General features: G+C 40.4%; 1 protein-coding gene across 3 annotated transcripts in view; it reads left to right on the top strand.

The window, feature by feature from the left end:
• Positions 1–16,648, top strand: part of SV2C (synaptic vesicle glycoprotein 2C) — a 96,778-nt gene that overhangs the window by 56,557 nt on the left and 23,573 nt on the right. For all 3 annotated transcript variants that reach the window (XM_083403953.1, XM_083403951.1, XM_083403952.1), the window contains exons 5-12: positions 4,477–4,610; positions 5,544–5,633; positions 5,862–5,972; positions 6,306–6,394; positions 8,466–8,630; positions 9,389–9,522; positions 10,582–10,785; positions 12,300–12,459. In XM_083403953.1, coding sequence (XP_083260079.1) covers positions 4,477–4,610; positions 5,544–5,633; positions 5,862–5,972; positions 6,306–6,394; positions 8,466–8,630; positions 9,389–9,522; positions 10,582–10,785; positions 12,300–12,459 — 1,087 coding nt within the window. The remainder of the gene's footprint in view (positions 1–4,476; positions 4,611–5,543; positions 5,634–5,861; positions 5,973–6,305; positions 6,395–8,465; positions 8,631–9,388; positions 9,523–10,581; positions 10,786–12,299; positions 12,460–16,648) is intronic.

A 16,648-nucleotide genomic window follows, 5' to 3' on the forward strand; every position in this document is an offset into this window, starting at 1 on the left:
TACTGAGAGAAGGAAACATCTGACACAATCATTAGGAATCCTCTGAATCAAGTCCTTGGAATTATAGGTGTCTAGGTCTGTAAGTATTGAATGGTTGGTTTTTATATTTGTTTGGATCGTGGAGTTATAGAGGAAGTCAGAGGATATTGTTGGTTTCATCTGTAGTCACTTTTTATATCAGTATAACTTGCTTGACATAAAAGAATCAGCTTGCAAAGTGGAATTGCTTTTGGGAATCAGGTTTATCCCAGGTTGCTGCCAACTTCCGTAGTACAAAAATGACACCTCAATTTTTACAGATTAACCACACTCTAGCTTGTAGTCCGGCATCCTGCCCCACCCTTCCACATATTCACGACCATGCTACTTTCTCTTAAATCATACTGTCTAGTAACAGCGAAGCCTTTTTGGAATAGCAGGTATTCTTGAGGAAGTGGTAAAAATATGCAACTGCTTCATGTTCTCTATATCTGTCGTCAGGTGGAATGTTAGCTGCATTTTGTGACTTTGTGTTAGCTTTAGAATGAATTACGATGCTTGCATCAGAATGTATGACCAGCTATACTGAAGCAGCAGGGGGTTCTTTCCTGCAGTTACTCTTAAAAGTAGAAATAGAAATAAGGCTTGATAGAGGAATGTTACCAGTGTGGCAGCCCCATGGAAATTCTCCCATAGTGTTTATTTACAATCCCTGGCTGTGTTCACACGTAATGATAAGCCAAAGCATGATGATGAGTGAATGCTTGAACTCCTAAGGTTTGGCTACAGCTTGTGGTTGAGGAGGGAGCTTAACCATGAGACCAGGTTCAACATGCTAAGCCAAACCGTGGTTTAGCTGCCACATTGTACTGAGCTAAAAAGACCAAGGAGGAGCAAAGCAGGGTTCAAGCTGCTCTTCGGGAGCAAGCAAGTTTGCATGAATCCAGTAAGTCATAGTTTGGCTTACCACGTCACAGAAGCCAGACCATTATGTAACCCAGTAATGTGGCCCAGTTTTCCTATCAGTGGCAGTAAAGGCATAAACAATGATGGTGCTACAACTTTTAGTGAACATATTTAAATGCTACAGAGAACAAAAACTTGCCACAGGGATGCAATGTCTCACAGCAAGTCTATGACAGGTATAATGCCTCCCACTAGAAGCAGTTAGCATGAACAAAGGTAGCAAATTCCTGACAATGAAGATTGGTCTGGAAATCACTCAGATATAATCCTAATTTACCTACTTCAGTGTGGCTAATTCCTGTGATAGTGCCAGTGAATTTGTGGATTCTGTGGGTCTGAAAACCATGGGCCTAGAATAGACATTTTATGCATGTCTTCTGTTTTACTGACTGTATCTTCCCTGTGCAACCAAGATAAGTGCTGTAAATGTGTAGCAGTTTCAGTTTTAGAGTTTTCCCATAGGATTTTGTTTGCAGGACAAACAGCCTTGCTGGCTTGTACATATTGGCTGTGTGATACAGAAGTACATGCAATGTGATTTGTTAAAGCTAAAGAATTGACTGGATTTAGATCTTATCCTTTATTAAATAATTACAAAGAGTTGAGCACAGGAAAGAGATATTGCAGTTCAGAATTTACTTAACCTTTATGTTTATTTCTATGAAGATTAATTTTATTGATAATTAGGGCTAGTGTGTAAACCAGTGTGATTCCCTTTATTTTTAATATGATGTTTGGCACGAGAAAGACAGCTTCAATATCTGTGCTAATTATCACTTTTGAAGATAGCTTGTTAGATCAGACTTTCTGTGAGAATGTGTGCATGGCAAATGTTCAGAGAAATAATGGATTCACTTTTCAAAGACAACTAACCAGCAACTGTATGTCAATTTAATCTTTAGCCTGACTTTGAATTTCTTAAAGGATGATGGTAAAAAACCAGAACATGCAGAGCTCCCAGACAGCTTTCAATCTCCATTTGCAGGAAGACAAAAGGGGGGGGAAAAGTGAAATCAATCTTTTCTATGAGAAAAACCATATGCAGCATGAAACCTGCTGCTTTTAGTTGAGTGATGACATGCTGATGCCAAGAAAAAAATGAATGTGAAGTTGTGAATGAGCTAAACAGCATATATATTACCAAATACAGTGGTACTTTGGGTTAAGTACTTAATTCGTTCCGGAGGTCCGTACTTAACCTGAAACTGTTCTTAACCTGAAGCACCACTTTAGCTAATGGGGCCTCCTGCTGCTGCCGTGCCGCCGGAGCATGATTTCTGTTCTCATCCTGAAGCACTATTTCTGGGTTAGCGGAGTCTGTAACCTGAAGCGTATGTAACCCGAGGTACCACTGTACGATCTTGTAAAAGACTACAAGCCTGGAATGTGGTCTAAGAACACATGATACATCCAATTTGCTGAAGCTAAGCAGGTCCACGTTTGGTCAGTGCCTGGATGAGAGACCCATATGTGCAACCTTGGGTTCCATGATGGAAGGCAGGCAGGCAGGCTTTACATATGCTTGGAAGAGTGCTCTTCCTTCCTTTTTCCTGCTGAAGCTATGAAGGGAACAACGAGAGATGCTGTTGTGGTGTAATGTTTTGCACTCCCTCCACCTAAATTCATGTGTAAATATGTGTCAATAAACCATATTTCTTAAAGACACTACAGTCTCTGCTGTACCTCCTTCCAAAGGAACACAAGCCCTGGTAAAGTGCCAAGACCCCTGTAATCTTACTACCACTCGGCTGAGATTGGGGTGGCCTGTAACAATATGTTGAATTTGTTGAATAATAACTATTGACCCTGTGGATGTTTAACATCCTAACAAAGTAGTTATGAATACAGAGGACTGGAATCAATGAAACAGTTCTGCTAGTGGGAGCCAGTGCAATGAGTCCCACTAGTGCAACAGAATGTTCCCTCCCCTGTCCTCCCCCTGCACCCCGCAAATCTGCCTGGGGTGGATCAGGAGAACCCCCAGAGCAGTGCATGGGGTGGAGGGGGGGATGGAGAGGAGATAAGAGATTATCTGTCTGGCAAGCAGAAATGCTTGCACTGACAGAACAACCATAATAGCGTGACAATGTAGATTGTAGCATTTGCATTTTAAAAGGGCATTCTTAGAAGCATTGGATGATGCTAAACAATGTATTTTGTAAACAAATACTGCATGCCTTTTGCTATATTTGTAATATTTAAAAGCCCACTAGAATAGCATTTCATTTGTTTTAATTCTTTCCTTTTTCGCATTCATACACTTCAGATTTGTCATTCTCCTATGTAGTTCTTAGCTTCCCTTCCTTTTCTTTACACACAGTTTGTCTCAGTCACACACAAACACCCCCATCTTTTAAACAAAACCAGCATCTAGCAAATAATTGTCTGGGTGTGTTTTAATTTCTGATTATTTCTAGCATTGGTATTCAGTGCATTACTAGTATAACACCTACAGGGAAAGTATTTGATAGACTATTATTGTCTTATTTATCTGTTGCTCACTCTCCTTGAAGATTCATTAGCTATTCTGGTGGAAAGTTGTAGGGAAAACATGGAACTTTTGCAGTTGAGGAACACTGCTTACTGTTCATTTCTGGTTCAGGATATTAAATGAGAAATCTCTTGAGAAAATACTGCAATCAATTCAAGAAAAGTGAAACAAAATGGCCATGGTGATCTAGTGTGGCTATTATAAATATATATCCCAATCATTTCAGCTTGCTGTGCTTGTCTTCTTAGTACATGGAAGAAAAAGGGCAAGTGATGGCATAGAGATAACACTAGACAGGAGAAACAAACATAACTCAACATAATGCTTAATGGCAATTATGAACCACAACTAAGCAGCAACTTTCATGGTTGTTTGATGCTTCTAGGGGAACATGCTGATGTTAGGATATTTCCGTTCCACCTTAAAAGGGAGCAGGCTTTGTGAGTCACAGAGTCTGTGTATTTCCTGTTCACAGGATGTTTCTGTTGTGTCTTTGCTTTCGTTTCTCTCTCTGTGCCTGAGACACCGAAGCAGGCAGTCATGTTTTCTTTGTTCTGACCAATGCTGAATAAAATTGTAAATAATGCACTTCTGCGTGCATCTTTCGCTGTGCATTATCTGCTGATAGAGCGTGCAAGAGCTCTGGAATGTGGGAAGCTATTTCTGGGGCTCGTGTCGCTAATTGAATGATACTGCGTGTCTATGGGAGATCGATGGATCGTCCGGAATCGACGTGGGGCCTTGATGGATGATGTCTCCCTGGCAGTATCCCAACAGCTGATATTTTGGGATAAACCACTGTAGCCTTTAATTTTCAATTTTATTTCCTGATATAGTGTAATATTTGATTCAAAAAGTTTCAAAAATGTGGGCTCACTGGAAAAAGCAGGTGCTTTTCTCTTCTCTCAAAAGTGACATCTCATAAGCCATATCAGAGTATCTGTAAATTTCTCATGATCAACAAAGTCAACCATACAAAATATGCCATGTTTCTAAGGCGTTGCCCTTTTATGTGTGCGTGTGCTTTCTCCCTTATCCAGGATGGAGTTTCAGCATGGGATCTGCTTATCAGTTTCACAGCTGGAGAGTGTTTGTTATTATGTGTGCTCTGCCCTGTGTTTCCGCTGTGGTGGCACTTACTTTCATGCCAGAAAGTCCAAGGTTCTTGCTTGAGGTAAAATGCCTATATTATTAAACAACTTGAATTTACCTGTGGCTTCAGGACAGACATGGAGACTCTGCTGTCTAGATGACCATTAAGATAAATCAGACTCATGGGGACTGGGGCAGGGTATTTTCATCAGTGGTGGCCCCACATCTTTGAAACCCCCTCCCTGGAGAACATTTGGTTCCTCCTTGGTGGTTTTCAAAAGAGCTCTAAAGGTCTGATTCCACAAAACTTTATGGATTTTTTAAAACTGTAATTTTATTGGTTCTAAATCTTGTTTTGTAAACTGCCTTCTGAAGGTGTGGCTCTAAAAGATGGGATAAAAATAACTGAAAATGTAAAATAACTTTATGTACACCAGAAAAGTTCTAACCCCTGGATCTGCTGGCTGGAGGGAGTTAGGTGCTTCTTTGCCTTTTAGGAAGTCCTGTATACTGTGAAAGCCCCACCTATGCCCACAGAAAGCTCTGAAGACATAGATATTTTGCTAGCAGTGCTCTCACCTGTGTTAGGCCAGAAGAAGGTAGAGAGACCCCAGCATTGGGGCCACCACCTATGCAAGTTGGAACTAACCCCCCCCCCCCGTGCATTTGAACCAATGGGAGGAATTTTTAAAAAGATCCATCAAAGTCCCCCAAAGTCAAACCAGTAGGACTTTGGAAGTGGCAGCTGATATGCCATTTCACACATGTGACAAGCACTCAATATACCACACCACACAGTTTAAAACCAGCTAAAAAGGGGAGCAGCTGGTGAATTCTGAGACTATAGGAGGTATGGTTATCAGTTTTTCCAAGGGAATAATGATTGTGAGTGAGGCAGGAAAGGTCAATTGCTTAGCTATTATAACTTCTCAGCAATCTCAGTTCCCACACGTTACTCTTCAATTTCTATTTTAATATACATGTGTTCATTTACCAAATGTCTTCATATATGTAGGTTGGGAAACATGATGAAGCTTGGATGATTCTCAAACAAATTCATGATACAAACATGAGAGCTCGTGGTCAGCCTGAAAAAGTTTTCACAGTAAGTTGTTATTTGCACCATTATGCCTCATTAGCCCAACATCACTTAAAATTTAGATGGTTATAGTTACTGGGAAGCATGGGAAGTGTCCCTTTTTTCTTAAGGTAAACAAGACAATTAAGAATATCTATCACAGGTGGAAGTTGTTTGCCTATCCTTATTAGCATAATATCAAATAATGTTTGCTAAGGGGAAAGAACATAAAAATCTTTTTTCCCCCTCACATAGGTTAACAGGATAAAAACTCCCAAGCAAATAGATGAGTTTATAGAAATAGAAAGCGATACAGGAACCTGGTACAAGCGGTGCTATGTCAGAGTGCGTACAGAGCTGGATGGTGTAAGTAATTAATTTGAAAAATACTATTTGCACTGAATATGAAAGCAGAACTATAGAAATGTAACCATTGAAGATTGTTGTTAACCTCAGAAAAATTATTTGAAGACGATGTGCTTTAGTTTTTTAAAAGAATGAATAAATGCTCTCTGCTGCCATGCTCACCAGGGATGTTCTAGATGATGGTGTCTACTTTGATTTAATACATTGCTTTTATCCAATGTTTCTTCCCAATAATTTCAATTTAGCATATATGATGATGATGATGATGATCCTTTTCATAGTACTCTAAATTGAAATTTAAAAATAAATGTTTATTTTCTTCATCTTTCACAGATTTGGTCAACTTTTATGAGGTGTTTCACATATCCCGTCAAGGACAGTACAACCAAACTTGCAGTAGTATGGTTTACTCTTTCTTTTGGGTAAGAGCAACAAGACACACATGAAGTGGTTGTAATACTGATTAAGCAAAACAGAAAAGAAAGAAATAGAGCAATTTTTGTCAAGTATTAAATTTTCACAACTTTCAATAGAAGATCATGTCTTATTAGAATGATAAGTAATGGAAAGATAAATGATAGATGGCTTCACAGCTGCATACTATAAAAAGGTTTTTTTCAGTACTAGTGAAATCTCTGAGTAAAGTAATTACAGTGGTACCCCGGGTTACATACGCTTCAGGTTACAGGCGCTTCAGATTACAGACTCCGCTAACCTAGAAATAGTACCTTGGGTTAAGAACTTTGCTTCAGGATGAGAACAGAAATCCGGCGGCGCGGCAGCAGGAGGAGGCCCCATTAGCTAAAGTGGTGCTTCAGGTTAAGAACAGTTTCAGGTTAAGAACGGACCTCCGGAACGAATTAAGTACTTAACCCGAGGTACCACTGTAATCAAATTATGGAAATGAGGGTCATACAGGAGACCTCAAAAGCTACAGTTATAATTGTTGTTCCCAAAGAGTGGAAGTACTTTGCACGAGTCACTGTGTATTGGCAAAAATATCGGTTAAACTAGGCATGGCCAAACTTGGCCCTCCAGATGTTTTGGGGCTACAGTTCCCATCATCCCTGACCACTGGTCCTGTTAGCTGGGGATGGTGGGAGTTGTAGTCCCAAAACATCTGGAGGGCCAAGTTTGGCCATGCCTGAGTTAAACACAGTCTATAAGATATTTACAGGCATTGGGGGGGGGGTAGTATAATCAGTAAATCTGACCACTTAGGCTTCATTTGGCAAAGAAAGATGAAGAATAATATTTGGTAAATTTTACATGTTACAGATTATACTTCAAACATGATGTAGGAAGTAATATTACAATTTCTCAATGCTAAAAAGGCATTTGATAATGTTGAATGCCCCTTTTTAGTTGAGAATTTTTTCTCCAGTTTTGGATTCAGATTTAACACATGGATTCAAGCAATTTATACAGATTCTCAAGCCAAAGTCTGTGTAAATATGATTGTGGCCAGATGCAACTTAGCAGTTCACAATATATTAAGAATTTACATAAACAATTCTAACTTTATTATAATTTAGCAATTCTTCCAAACAGAATCCAACATTGTGTAAGTGATTCTTAGCAGTAGCTTTTAGAAATGACAGTGACCAATGTTTTTACATATGGAGTCTTCTTGCCTATTCCTCTCTCTGAAACACACTAAGTTTGGTGTTGTATAAAGTAACTACAGAACACAGAAAGAATTTCAGATATCAAAGAGAGCATTTCCTCCAATATAAAACTATGAGGTAAAAAACACATTAACACAAAATGGATTGTTTTGAATGTAGCATTAAACCATGGTTTAGTGTTACAAGAATGATACCTAGGCTGCACTGGGCTCATATGGTTTTTCCTTTGGTGGGGGCACAGATGTGATACAGAATACAGAAGCATTTGCTTTTATTTTTGCTTAGCTGAATTTTGTTGTGTCATCCCTACCAGAAGAAACTGCCATTAATCTTACCTCTGGTTAGTAGAAACAAGGCAACTTCAAAACATATTTGATGAAGTTGGTTTGTTTTCACTAACCAGAGTTAAGATTAACCACAGTTTAAGGTTTGGACAACCTGCTAAATTATGGTTAATGAATGAATGAATCTTTATTTGCATCAGCCACCAGCCATAGCATTAAAACAAAATGCAATATACAGAGGATAAAGGTAAAAAGTTAACTATATAAAATACATTTTGGGAGTTTGGATCAATAGTCAAATAATGGATGTTATTCTTATAGAAATTGAGCTTCAGATTTCCTCGTGACCATGTTTGGGGCAACGTCGAAGCTCAAGGAATAGTTTGGCTTCTCAGCACTAAATGGCAGTTTGTTATTATTTCCAAAGGCAACCAGTTTATTTTAAAACATCACTTGTTTATCAGTGTATATTCAACAAAACACGAGTGTATTGTGTGTTTCAGCGAAGTTTTAAGAAATCTAATTCTTCTGTACCGCTTTGACACTAGATTCATTGAAATTGTATCTATTGCTTTTCACAGATACTATGGATTGTCAGTCTGGTTTCCAGATGTGATTAAGCAGCTACAAGCAGATGAGTATGCTTCTAGAAGGAAGAGTTTTGAAAATGAGATAATAAAAGACTTTGACTTCAACTTTACTTTGGAAAATCAGATTCACTACAATGGAACATTCGTCAATGACAGGTTGAAATAAATAAATTAAATCAGAATTAACTTTATGAAATAAAGAAATAGTGGTGTGCATCGATTTCCAGACTCCTCCCCATCCTCCTACAATCAGTCTTCATCCTTAATAGTTGTTATGGTTCCTTTGACCATGCTGTCTTTGAAGATACTACTTCCATAGTTTGAATTACTAGCATGCAACATTTGAATTGAGTGATGAATTACTGGCATCCATCTGTCTTGAGAGACAATGCAGTACACCTCTGGGGTGAAGCCAAACTGCTGCATCAGTAGCACTGAAGTAAACCCTGGGGTGTGAATCTGAGCAGTGTGTATGAAGGTCCCGGGGTGCCCAGACCACAAGACTTCCATCTCAGCCTCACTGATGTGGTCCAAAGGAAAGCAGAGCAATACATTTGGCACCAGCTTGGCTGCAGGAGTTACTAGAAGGAGGCAGGCAAGGTGCCATCCAACTGTCTTAGGGACTCCACCCCATATTTGAGTAGTATTTATTCCTTAGGGGTGTATGAAGTGTTAGGGGAGGGGTAATACCTCTGGTGAGGGACACATTGTGCTTCTTCTGGGGTAGTTTGTCCACCTTTGGCCCCTACCCTGCACTGAGCTCTCACCTGTGGCTCCTAGAAGCTATCAGCATCCAACAGTGGCCCCATTCCAGGAAATGGCTTCGACTGGCCAGCTGAACCAGGTGAGAATAGCCTCTTGTTGTTCACGATGACCGTAAAAATCTGACTGTAAAAATCTCTTCTGTTGCTCAGGTTCACAATGATGAAATTCAAAGCGGTTACATTTCAAGATACTCTCTTTAACACCTGTTATTTTGAAGATGTTACTACGCTGAATACGTATTTCAGGAACTGCACTTTTGTGAGGAGCATTTTCTTCAACACAGGTATGCTTTGCAGGAAGGAAGCTCATTGTTTGCTGTCCAGATTCATGGGGGTTCCATTTTCTCAAGCATTTCTTTCCAGGAGTAAAGCGGTTATAGATGATTGCAATGAAATACAAAACAAGTTTTTAAAAAAACACTTTCTCTGTGTTCCTACTAACTGTTTTATGTTGAATTGATATCTGGGCTTGTAAACTCTACCATGTCATCTATGTTATGGCCAAGCTTCCATGTCCATTTTAATGAGGAAGCATGGGGAGGTTTAGCTGCACCTGGTGTATAAAATGAAGGAAAGAACCCAGCCAACTAACCCTGAGCCCCTCTGTCATGAAGCAGTTTCTGAGGCTCTCTGCTTATTTAATCATGAGGAAAGGGTAAAACCTTTGCAGCTGAGGTCTCAGGTTGGGTCAGGTCAAACGTCTATGCTTATGGTCAAAGCCCTTTGCAAAAATTCAGACAGGCTCAGAGATATATTAGGCTACAAATCACTGAGGTATTTGAGTCAACAGTGGGAGGGAACATTCATGATTTCAAATGGGCAATGTGTAGCTATCTATCTTCCATGTATGTGGTCATTTATTTGTGTAATGTGTAAATCACTCTGCACATTCTGACATCTGTGCCTTTGAGTTATTGCGGAGCTCCTTCCTTTCAGAAGGTGCATTGCAAGTAATAGGAACTTGGGACTTCTATGAGGTAGAACACCCCCCCCCCCTTCTGGAATCCTACATTGAATAAGGAGATTGCACATCCTCCCCCAAAAAGGCATTGAGTGTGACTTGTGAATGATGGGTGTGAATAATGTTACAGTGCAGTCCTATATAGATCTACTCAGGGAGTAAGTTCCATTGAGTTTAATGGGACTTACTCCCTGAGATGCAGATCACACCAATCTGCCACTAGGTTCTGCATATGACTATCTGAAAAAAAGTCCATTATCCCACATACAAAAGTTTGTTGTTGTTGTTTTCTATCAGTTTTTTAAATGTTTTAAAACAGATGAATTCCTAATTTGAACAGATCGTGAATTCCTGATATTGTTCATTTTCTTCATTTCCATAGATCTTGAACCATATAAATATCCTGGCAGTCAATTTGTAAACTGCACATTCATTCACAACAAGACAGGATGTCAAATATCCTTTGACGATGATTACAGTGCCTATTGGATTTACTTCGTTAATTTCCTGGGGACTTTAGCTGTACTACCAGGGAATATTGTCTCCGCTCTTCTGATGGACAGAATTGGGCGTTTAACAATGTTAGGTATGAACTTTGCATGAAAATGGGTTTTAAAAAATATTATCCTGCACAACCCTACTTTTAAGAATTTCCTGCAAGGGGAGGGATAACTGTTTCCTCAAAAATACTTAATTGGTATATTCGAAATACCCTACAAAAATATTTGAACATAATCTCCTGGAAGTCTCATGTGTGGTGGGAACTGGGGTGGTTGGTAAGATTGGGGCTGTGCCCTTGCACTGACAGAAGCACTGCCACCAATCTGTCGCTCTCACTGGGGCACACAGACTCAAAGACCTGTAGAGTTGGAACATGCATGACGCTGTCCAATCAAGCAGCAATAGCGCAGGTGTTGGGAGTGACTCTTCCCTATCCTCTACTGATGAACTCTGCAGATAAACAGAAAGAAGTCTAGCTAATTATCTTTACAAGTCCAAGGTAAAATTGGACAAGCCAATGGTTTTGTTTGTTTGTAATTGCAGAAGGTTGTGTGCCTGAGCCAGGGAATGGTCCTATGGACAGTGCAAGCCTATATATGTATATTCAGAAGTAAATCCCATTGAGTTCAGTGGGACTCATTTCCAGGTAGCTAGAAATAGTCTTTCTCTTCTTTTTTCCTATTCAATAGCAACCCACAGCCCACACTAGCCGATTCCAAAAAAGCTGCTTTTTCACTTGCATGCTGAAAGATTTGGATATTTGTATTTCATTTTCCTGTGAGTGGGAAAGCAGCTCGGGGTAATTGACTGGGGAAAATGGCGAGAGGAAATGATTCAACAACCTTCTTGCTTTTCCTTTGATCAAACTCACAGGCTCCTCCTCCCTTTCCTTTTTAAATAGCCAGGAGATTATTACAGAGGTGTCTGGCATGTAATATATTATTTTATTTATTTATTCTTATTTATTCTTATACTGCCCTATACCCATAGATCTCAGTGTGGTTTACAGTACAAAGATATAATATAAAGATTGGTTCTAAAATCACTTCTATAGGCGAACTAATCACTCTTTGTCACTAGTACTCAAATCTTTGGCATTCCAGACTGGGCAGAGCATTCTCAAGGAGCAGAACTTGTTCCCTTGGGGTTCCTAGGTCCAACTGGGCCCTTATAACCTCCCTAAATGAACTGCCCCTCCAAGGCAGTTAAGGTAGCCCTCTGGCCTGGAGCCTAGCATTCTGTAACCTCTCTGTTAGTTTCTGCCCGGGAGGGGTGCACCGATGAGCAATGTTTTGGGGGCTGCAAGACCCTTGGTGACAAGAGTGCAGGACCCTTGGGAATCTGGCTCAGGGGTTGCTGTATTTAGGGGTCTTTGCCTTTCAGAGGCTCCTACCTGTTGGGTTCAGACTTGATGTCATGGGCTATTCGCCTAGGTCCAGTAATTCTACAGGTGCTTCTGGCTCTCACAGCCTGCCTCCACACTTTGCATTGATATCCAGGATACTGTTTGTGATTTGGAGTCATGACAGCCATGTGGCATTTCTTTGAAACGCTCATGACAAAATCAATAGTGATTCTTTCCTTTCCCCTTGAATGCAGGTGGTTCTATGATTCTTTCTGGAATTAGCTGCTTCTTCCTGTGGTTTGGTACAAGTGAATCCATGATGATAGGCATGCTGTGTCTGTACAATGGCCTCACCATCTCGGCGTGGAACTCCCTTGATGTTATCACTGTGGAGCTTTATCCTTCAGACAGGAGGTATACTCTTAAATACTTGGCTTTCTAAAGCATTCTGAATCATAATTCAGAAACATGTTAGGCACAGATTAAAAGATCAGAACCTCTTATTAATGGTTTGCTTGTCTTTAAAGGAGACAAATAGGTAGGAATAAACAGGTAGTTTTCATAATGGAGGCAAGTAAGTACTTGGGTCCCCTGGTGGTGTGCATTTGGGACCAGGGCTATTCGACGTATTCATAAATTATCTGGACTTAGAGTGAACAGTGTATTTCCTAAGCCTTTCCTCTGACATTGACCACTGTCAGGCAATGTACTAAGCTGCACAGACAATTTGGATTAACCCCAGTGCAGCTATTGTTACAGTCAGCAGCAGATAAACTTCAACCTTTTTCTTTCAGATTAGTAGTGCTGTGGTTATTTATAAATCAAAAGCACTTTGCTTTTATAGCACTTTGTTTTCATAAAACTTCCTCAAAGTGTCCCACTATCAAGCTTTAATGTAGTATTAAAATAAACCCTCTTTAGAAGGGAGCCTTTTCCCTTTTTAGAATTTATGAACATAATGGCCACAATCAAAGAGTTAGGAGCACTTAAGCCCCTCTCCTCTCCCTATTGCCCTTGCAGTTCTCATTTAAGAAAAATGTTCACACAGTTCAGCATCAAAATAGGAGAAGAAAACCTCAAGGTGCTGAAGGTTGATTCATTTGAAAAACAAACAAACCCTTTGGTAAATGTGGCGCCTAATATGTTTTAAGCAGTTACTCTTCATCAGTGACAATGATATATGCCAATTTTCAACATGAGAAGTCATTTTATTCTCAGCACTCATTTGTTGTTTTACCACAATTGGTGCTGGCTGGTGCCCATTGGGACTAGCAGGGTGGAAGACAGGCCACCAGCATGTGGAGCCAGAACCAATGACAGTCAGAGTCGAACTCATTCTAGGTTTCTCCCCATCTGAGCTCTACAAGGGCAGAGTTGTAGCTAAGGAGGAGGACGCTGGTAGCCATGGATACGTTCTGCACTGGTTGTAAGAAGGTAGGCAGACTGAGGTTGGTGAGGCAGTGACCTGTTTGCCTGCAGACCAGTATCCACTGACCCCTAACTCACCATTGGCAAGGCATGGGGAAGGAAGCTATTACTAGGCAGGTCTGGTAGGCTACTGTAGAGGCATGCCATGCGACTTTTAACTGGTATCTCATTCAACTCTTAACCTTTTTGAAAAACCATAGTCTATTTCTTGGCCCATTGTCTTATATTTCCAAATGTGAGTTGTTTGCAATCCATTCACATCTAAGGCTCACTTGCCATGATCATGAAACAAACAGAATAGAGACTTATCCCTGTTTCTGCATGTCCCATGGCCTGAGATGTTTTCTACTTGTCTCATGCTTCCCAGGCATGGGTCCAAGCGGTTTTCTGCTGGTCCTGCCACTTTCCCCAGGAAAACCCGCTCTTTGGAACAGATGTCAATCTGCAGCAAACCCAATTGATGTTTGCTCTGATTAAGTGGTAACAGTCAGATTTTCATGGGGGAAAGCAGTGGAACAAGCGGAAGTTTGGATCAGCCCTTAATTGAACTATTTTGAGCTGTCTTGCAGATGCAAGTCATAGACCCTTGCAGATATAATCCATGATACATAAATGGTTTTTTACATGATAAACACAAACCGTCCAAGAATGGGAATTGAAGCAAGCAGATGCATTTATTTCATGTTTCTTCTGGCTAGCTCAAGCTCCAGTTGATGGGCGCATGGCATTTATTCTGTCTTGAGAATGAATTGATGGACTTTTGGCACTTAAAAAAATACTGCATTTTGCTTGTGTTTTATTACAACCATTTAATAAGCTAAATAATTGAACACATTTCTCTACTTGCATTGGGTTTTTGCACTTCATTTTGTGTTAGGATACACCAGGGTTTCCCAAACTTGGGTCTCCACCTGTTTTAGACTATAATTTCCATCATCCATAACCATTGGTCCTGGTAGCTAGGGTCCCTAGGGATGGTGGGAAAATTGTAGTCTAAAACCAGCTGGAAACCCTGGGATACACCTTCATTGTTGGTGTAGGCCCAATGACCACCCTTTTTCTGTTTGATTTAGGGAGGGAACAAATGTATTAGCTGTTCAGTGGAGTCTTCTCTTAGTACTGTGGCCTACCAGATGTTGCTGGACTAGAATTCCCATCTTTTCAGACCATTGGCTTTGCTGGTTTGGGGCTGATGAGATCGGTAGATCAACATCTGGTTTCCCCACTCCCACCTTAATACCTTCTTTTTAAAAAACCACCACAAAAATTCTCCTTTCTTGGTTGTAAATTTATTTATGGGCTATGATAAACCCTGTCTTTAAACCTATAATGTCATAATTTTGAACTGTGAGTTTTTACTGCCACCTTGTGGAAATGGAATACAAGAGTGTCCAACTCCGTTTCCAATCATATTATCCACTCCTGGCATATAATGTTATCCAAAGGCAAAACTGATGACACTCCTGTATTCTTCAGCCTAAGGTTACCAGATTTTTTTCCTGATGAATCTGGGGACACTTTTCAACTTCAATGGATTTTGTATGGGGACTGATTTGTAAATCCGGGGACTGTCCCCAGGAAACGGGGACACCTGGTAACCTTACTTTAGCCTCTTTTTATGGCTTAGGCAACGCTCAGATCCTGTTTCTCTGTGAAGCAAGCTGTAATAATGCGTTCCAGAAGCTCTGCCTGGCTGTAGTTTTTCACCAAACACATATAAAACGTCGTCAGTCTTGCTAGTTATCTAATAAAAAAATATTTATTTCCTCCATTTACTCTACATCTCACCTCCTGTAGTCTTGGGAAGTCTTTTGAAATTCTAGGCTGACACATTGCCATATTTTCTTCTGTTCCACATCTGTGGTTTCAGACTAGAAGTACTAAAGAATCATATCACACCCTCACTGTGGGTTTTTTTTCTTTTTCTTTCAAATTTTATTATATTCTCTTTCTGGTCAGACCAGAGTGTGGAATTTTACCCTGCTTATCTGTCCACGGCTCTCCTAATCTTTCTTGGCTGTCTTTATTTGTAAGCTACTGCAGTGTATTTTGCTTCAGATATGATCTCAGGGAAGACTTATATGTAATATAATCCTGATTTTTCTCCCCCCAATCTGCTTCCTTGAACTTGCGCTCTCAGTAGCTGGTGTCAGATAATCTCAGCAGGTATAGCTTTTAAAGGCTTTAAAATACAGGGGAAACCCATTTTATTAACTTGTTCAGTTTTCTGAATGTGGAACCAGAAACTTCTCTCAAACCCCAACCTTGGGATCTAAATAAATACTCACTAGGTGCCTTACAAGGCAGTTTGCCTTCCTTAATGCTAAATTAACTACATTTTTGGATGGTGGAAATCTTGATAAATCCTCACGGCAGTTCATATTAAGTAACTTGGCCAATCCCAAAAACATCAAGTGCTGCACACTATCAAATTTCTGCATCTGAGAAATTCTGAGATTGAAAAAAGAGCCTCTCCTTGAGATCCTGGAGAGCTCCTGCCAGTCAGAGTAGATAAAACTGGGTTAGATAGGCAAAACATTCATTCATTCATTCATTCATTCATTCATTCATTCCCCAGCCACTCTAGGCAGCTTCCAACAAAAGATTAAAAATACATTAAAACATCAGTCATTAAAAGCTTCCCTAAGCAGGGCTGCCTTAGAAATGTCTTCTAAATGTCAGATAGCTGTCTATTTCCTTGACATCTGATGGGAGGGCGTTCCACAGGGCGGGTGCCACTACCGAGAAGGCCCTCTGCCTGGTTTCCTGTAACCTCACTTCTCACAGTGAGGGAACTGCCAGAAGGTGGACCTCAGTGTCCAGGCTGAACGATGGGGGTGGAGACGCTCCTTCAGGGATACTGGGCCAAGGCCGTTTAGGGCTTTAAAGGTCAGCATCAACACTTTGAATTGTGTTCGGAAACGTACTGGAAACGTACTTTCACCTGGTATAGGGCAGATTCCTGTGGTCACATTTGCACCTTGCCATGCTGTCATCCACAACTGGCCAATAGAGACCAAACAGAGTAGTAGTCAGAGGCAATGCTTCCTTGGAGAGTAAAAGCATAGGTGTTGCATATTCAAGCAGGGAGAAGCTTTTTTCAGAGGCGTGCAAATGATTCAAGTAAGCAAGTTCTACTGAAGTATATTTCCCTTTCCTGTTCTTATCTGCATGT

This window comes from Podarcis tiliguerta, assembly GCF_965153285.1.
Source record: "Podarcis tiliguerta genome assembly, chromosome: 11".
Lineage (NCBI taxonomy): Eukaryota > Metazoa > Chordata > Lepidosauria > Squamata > Lacertidae > Podarcis > Podarcis tiliguerta.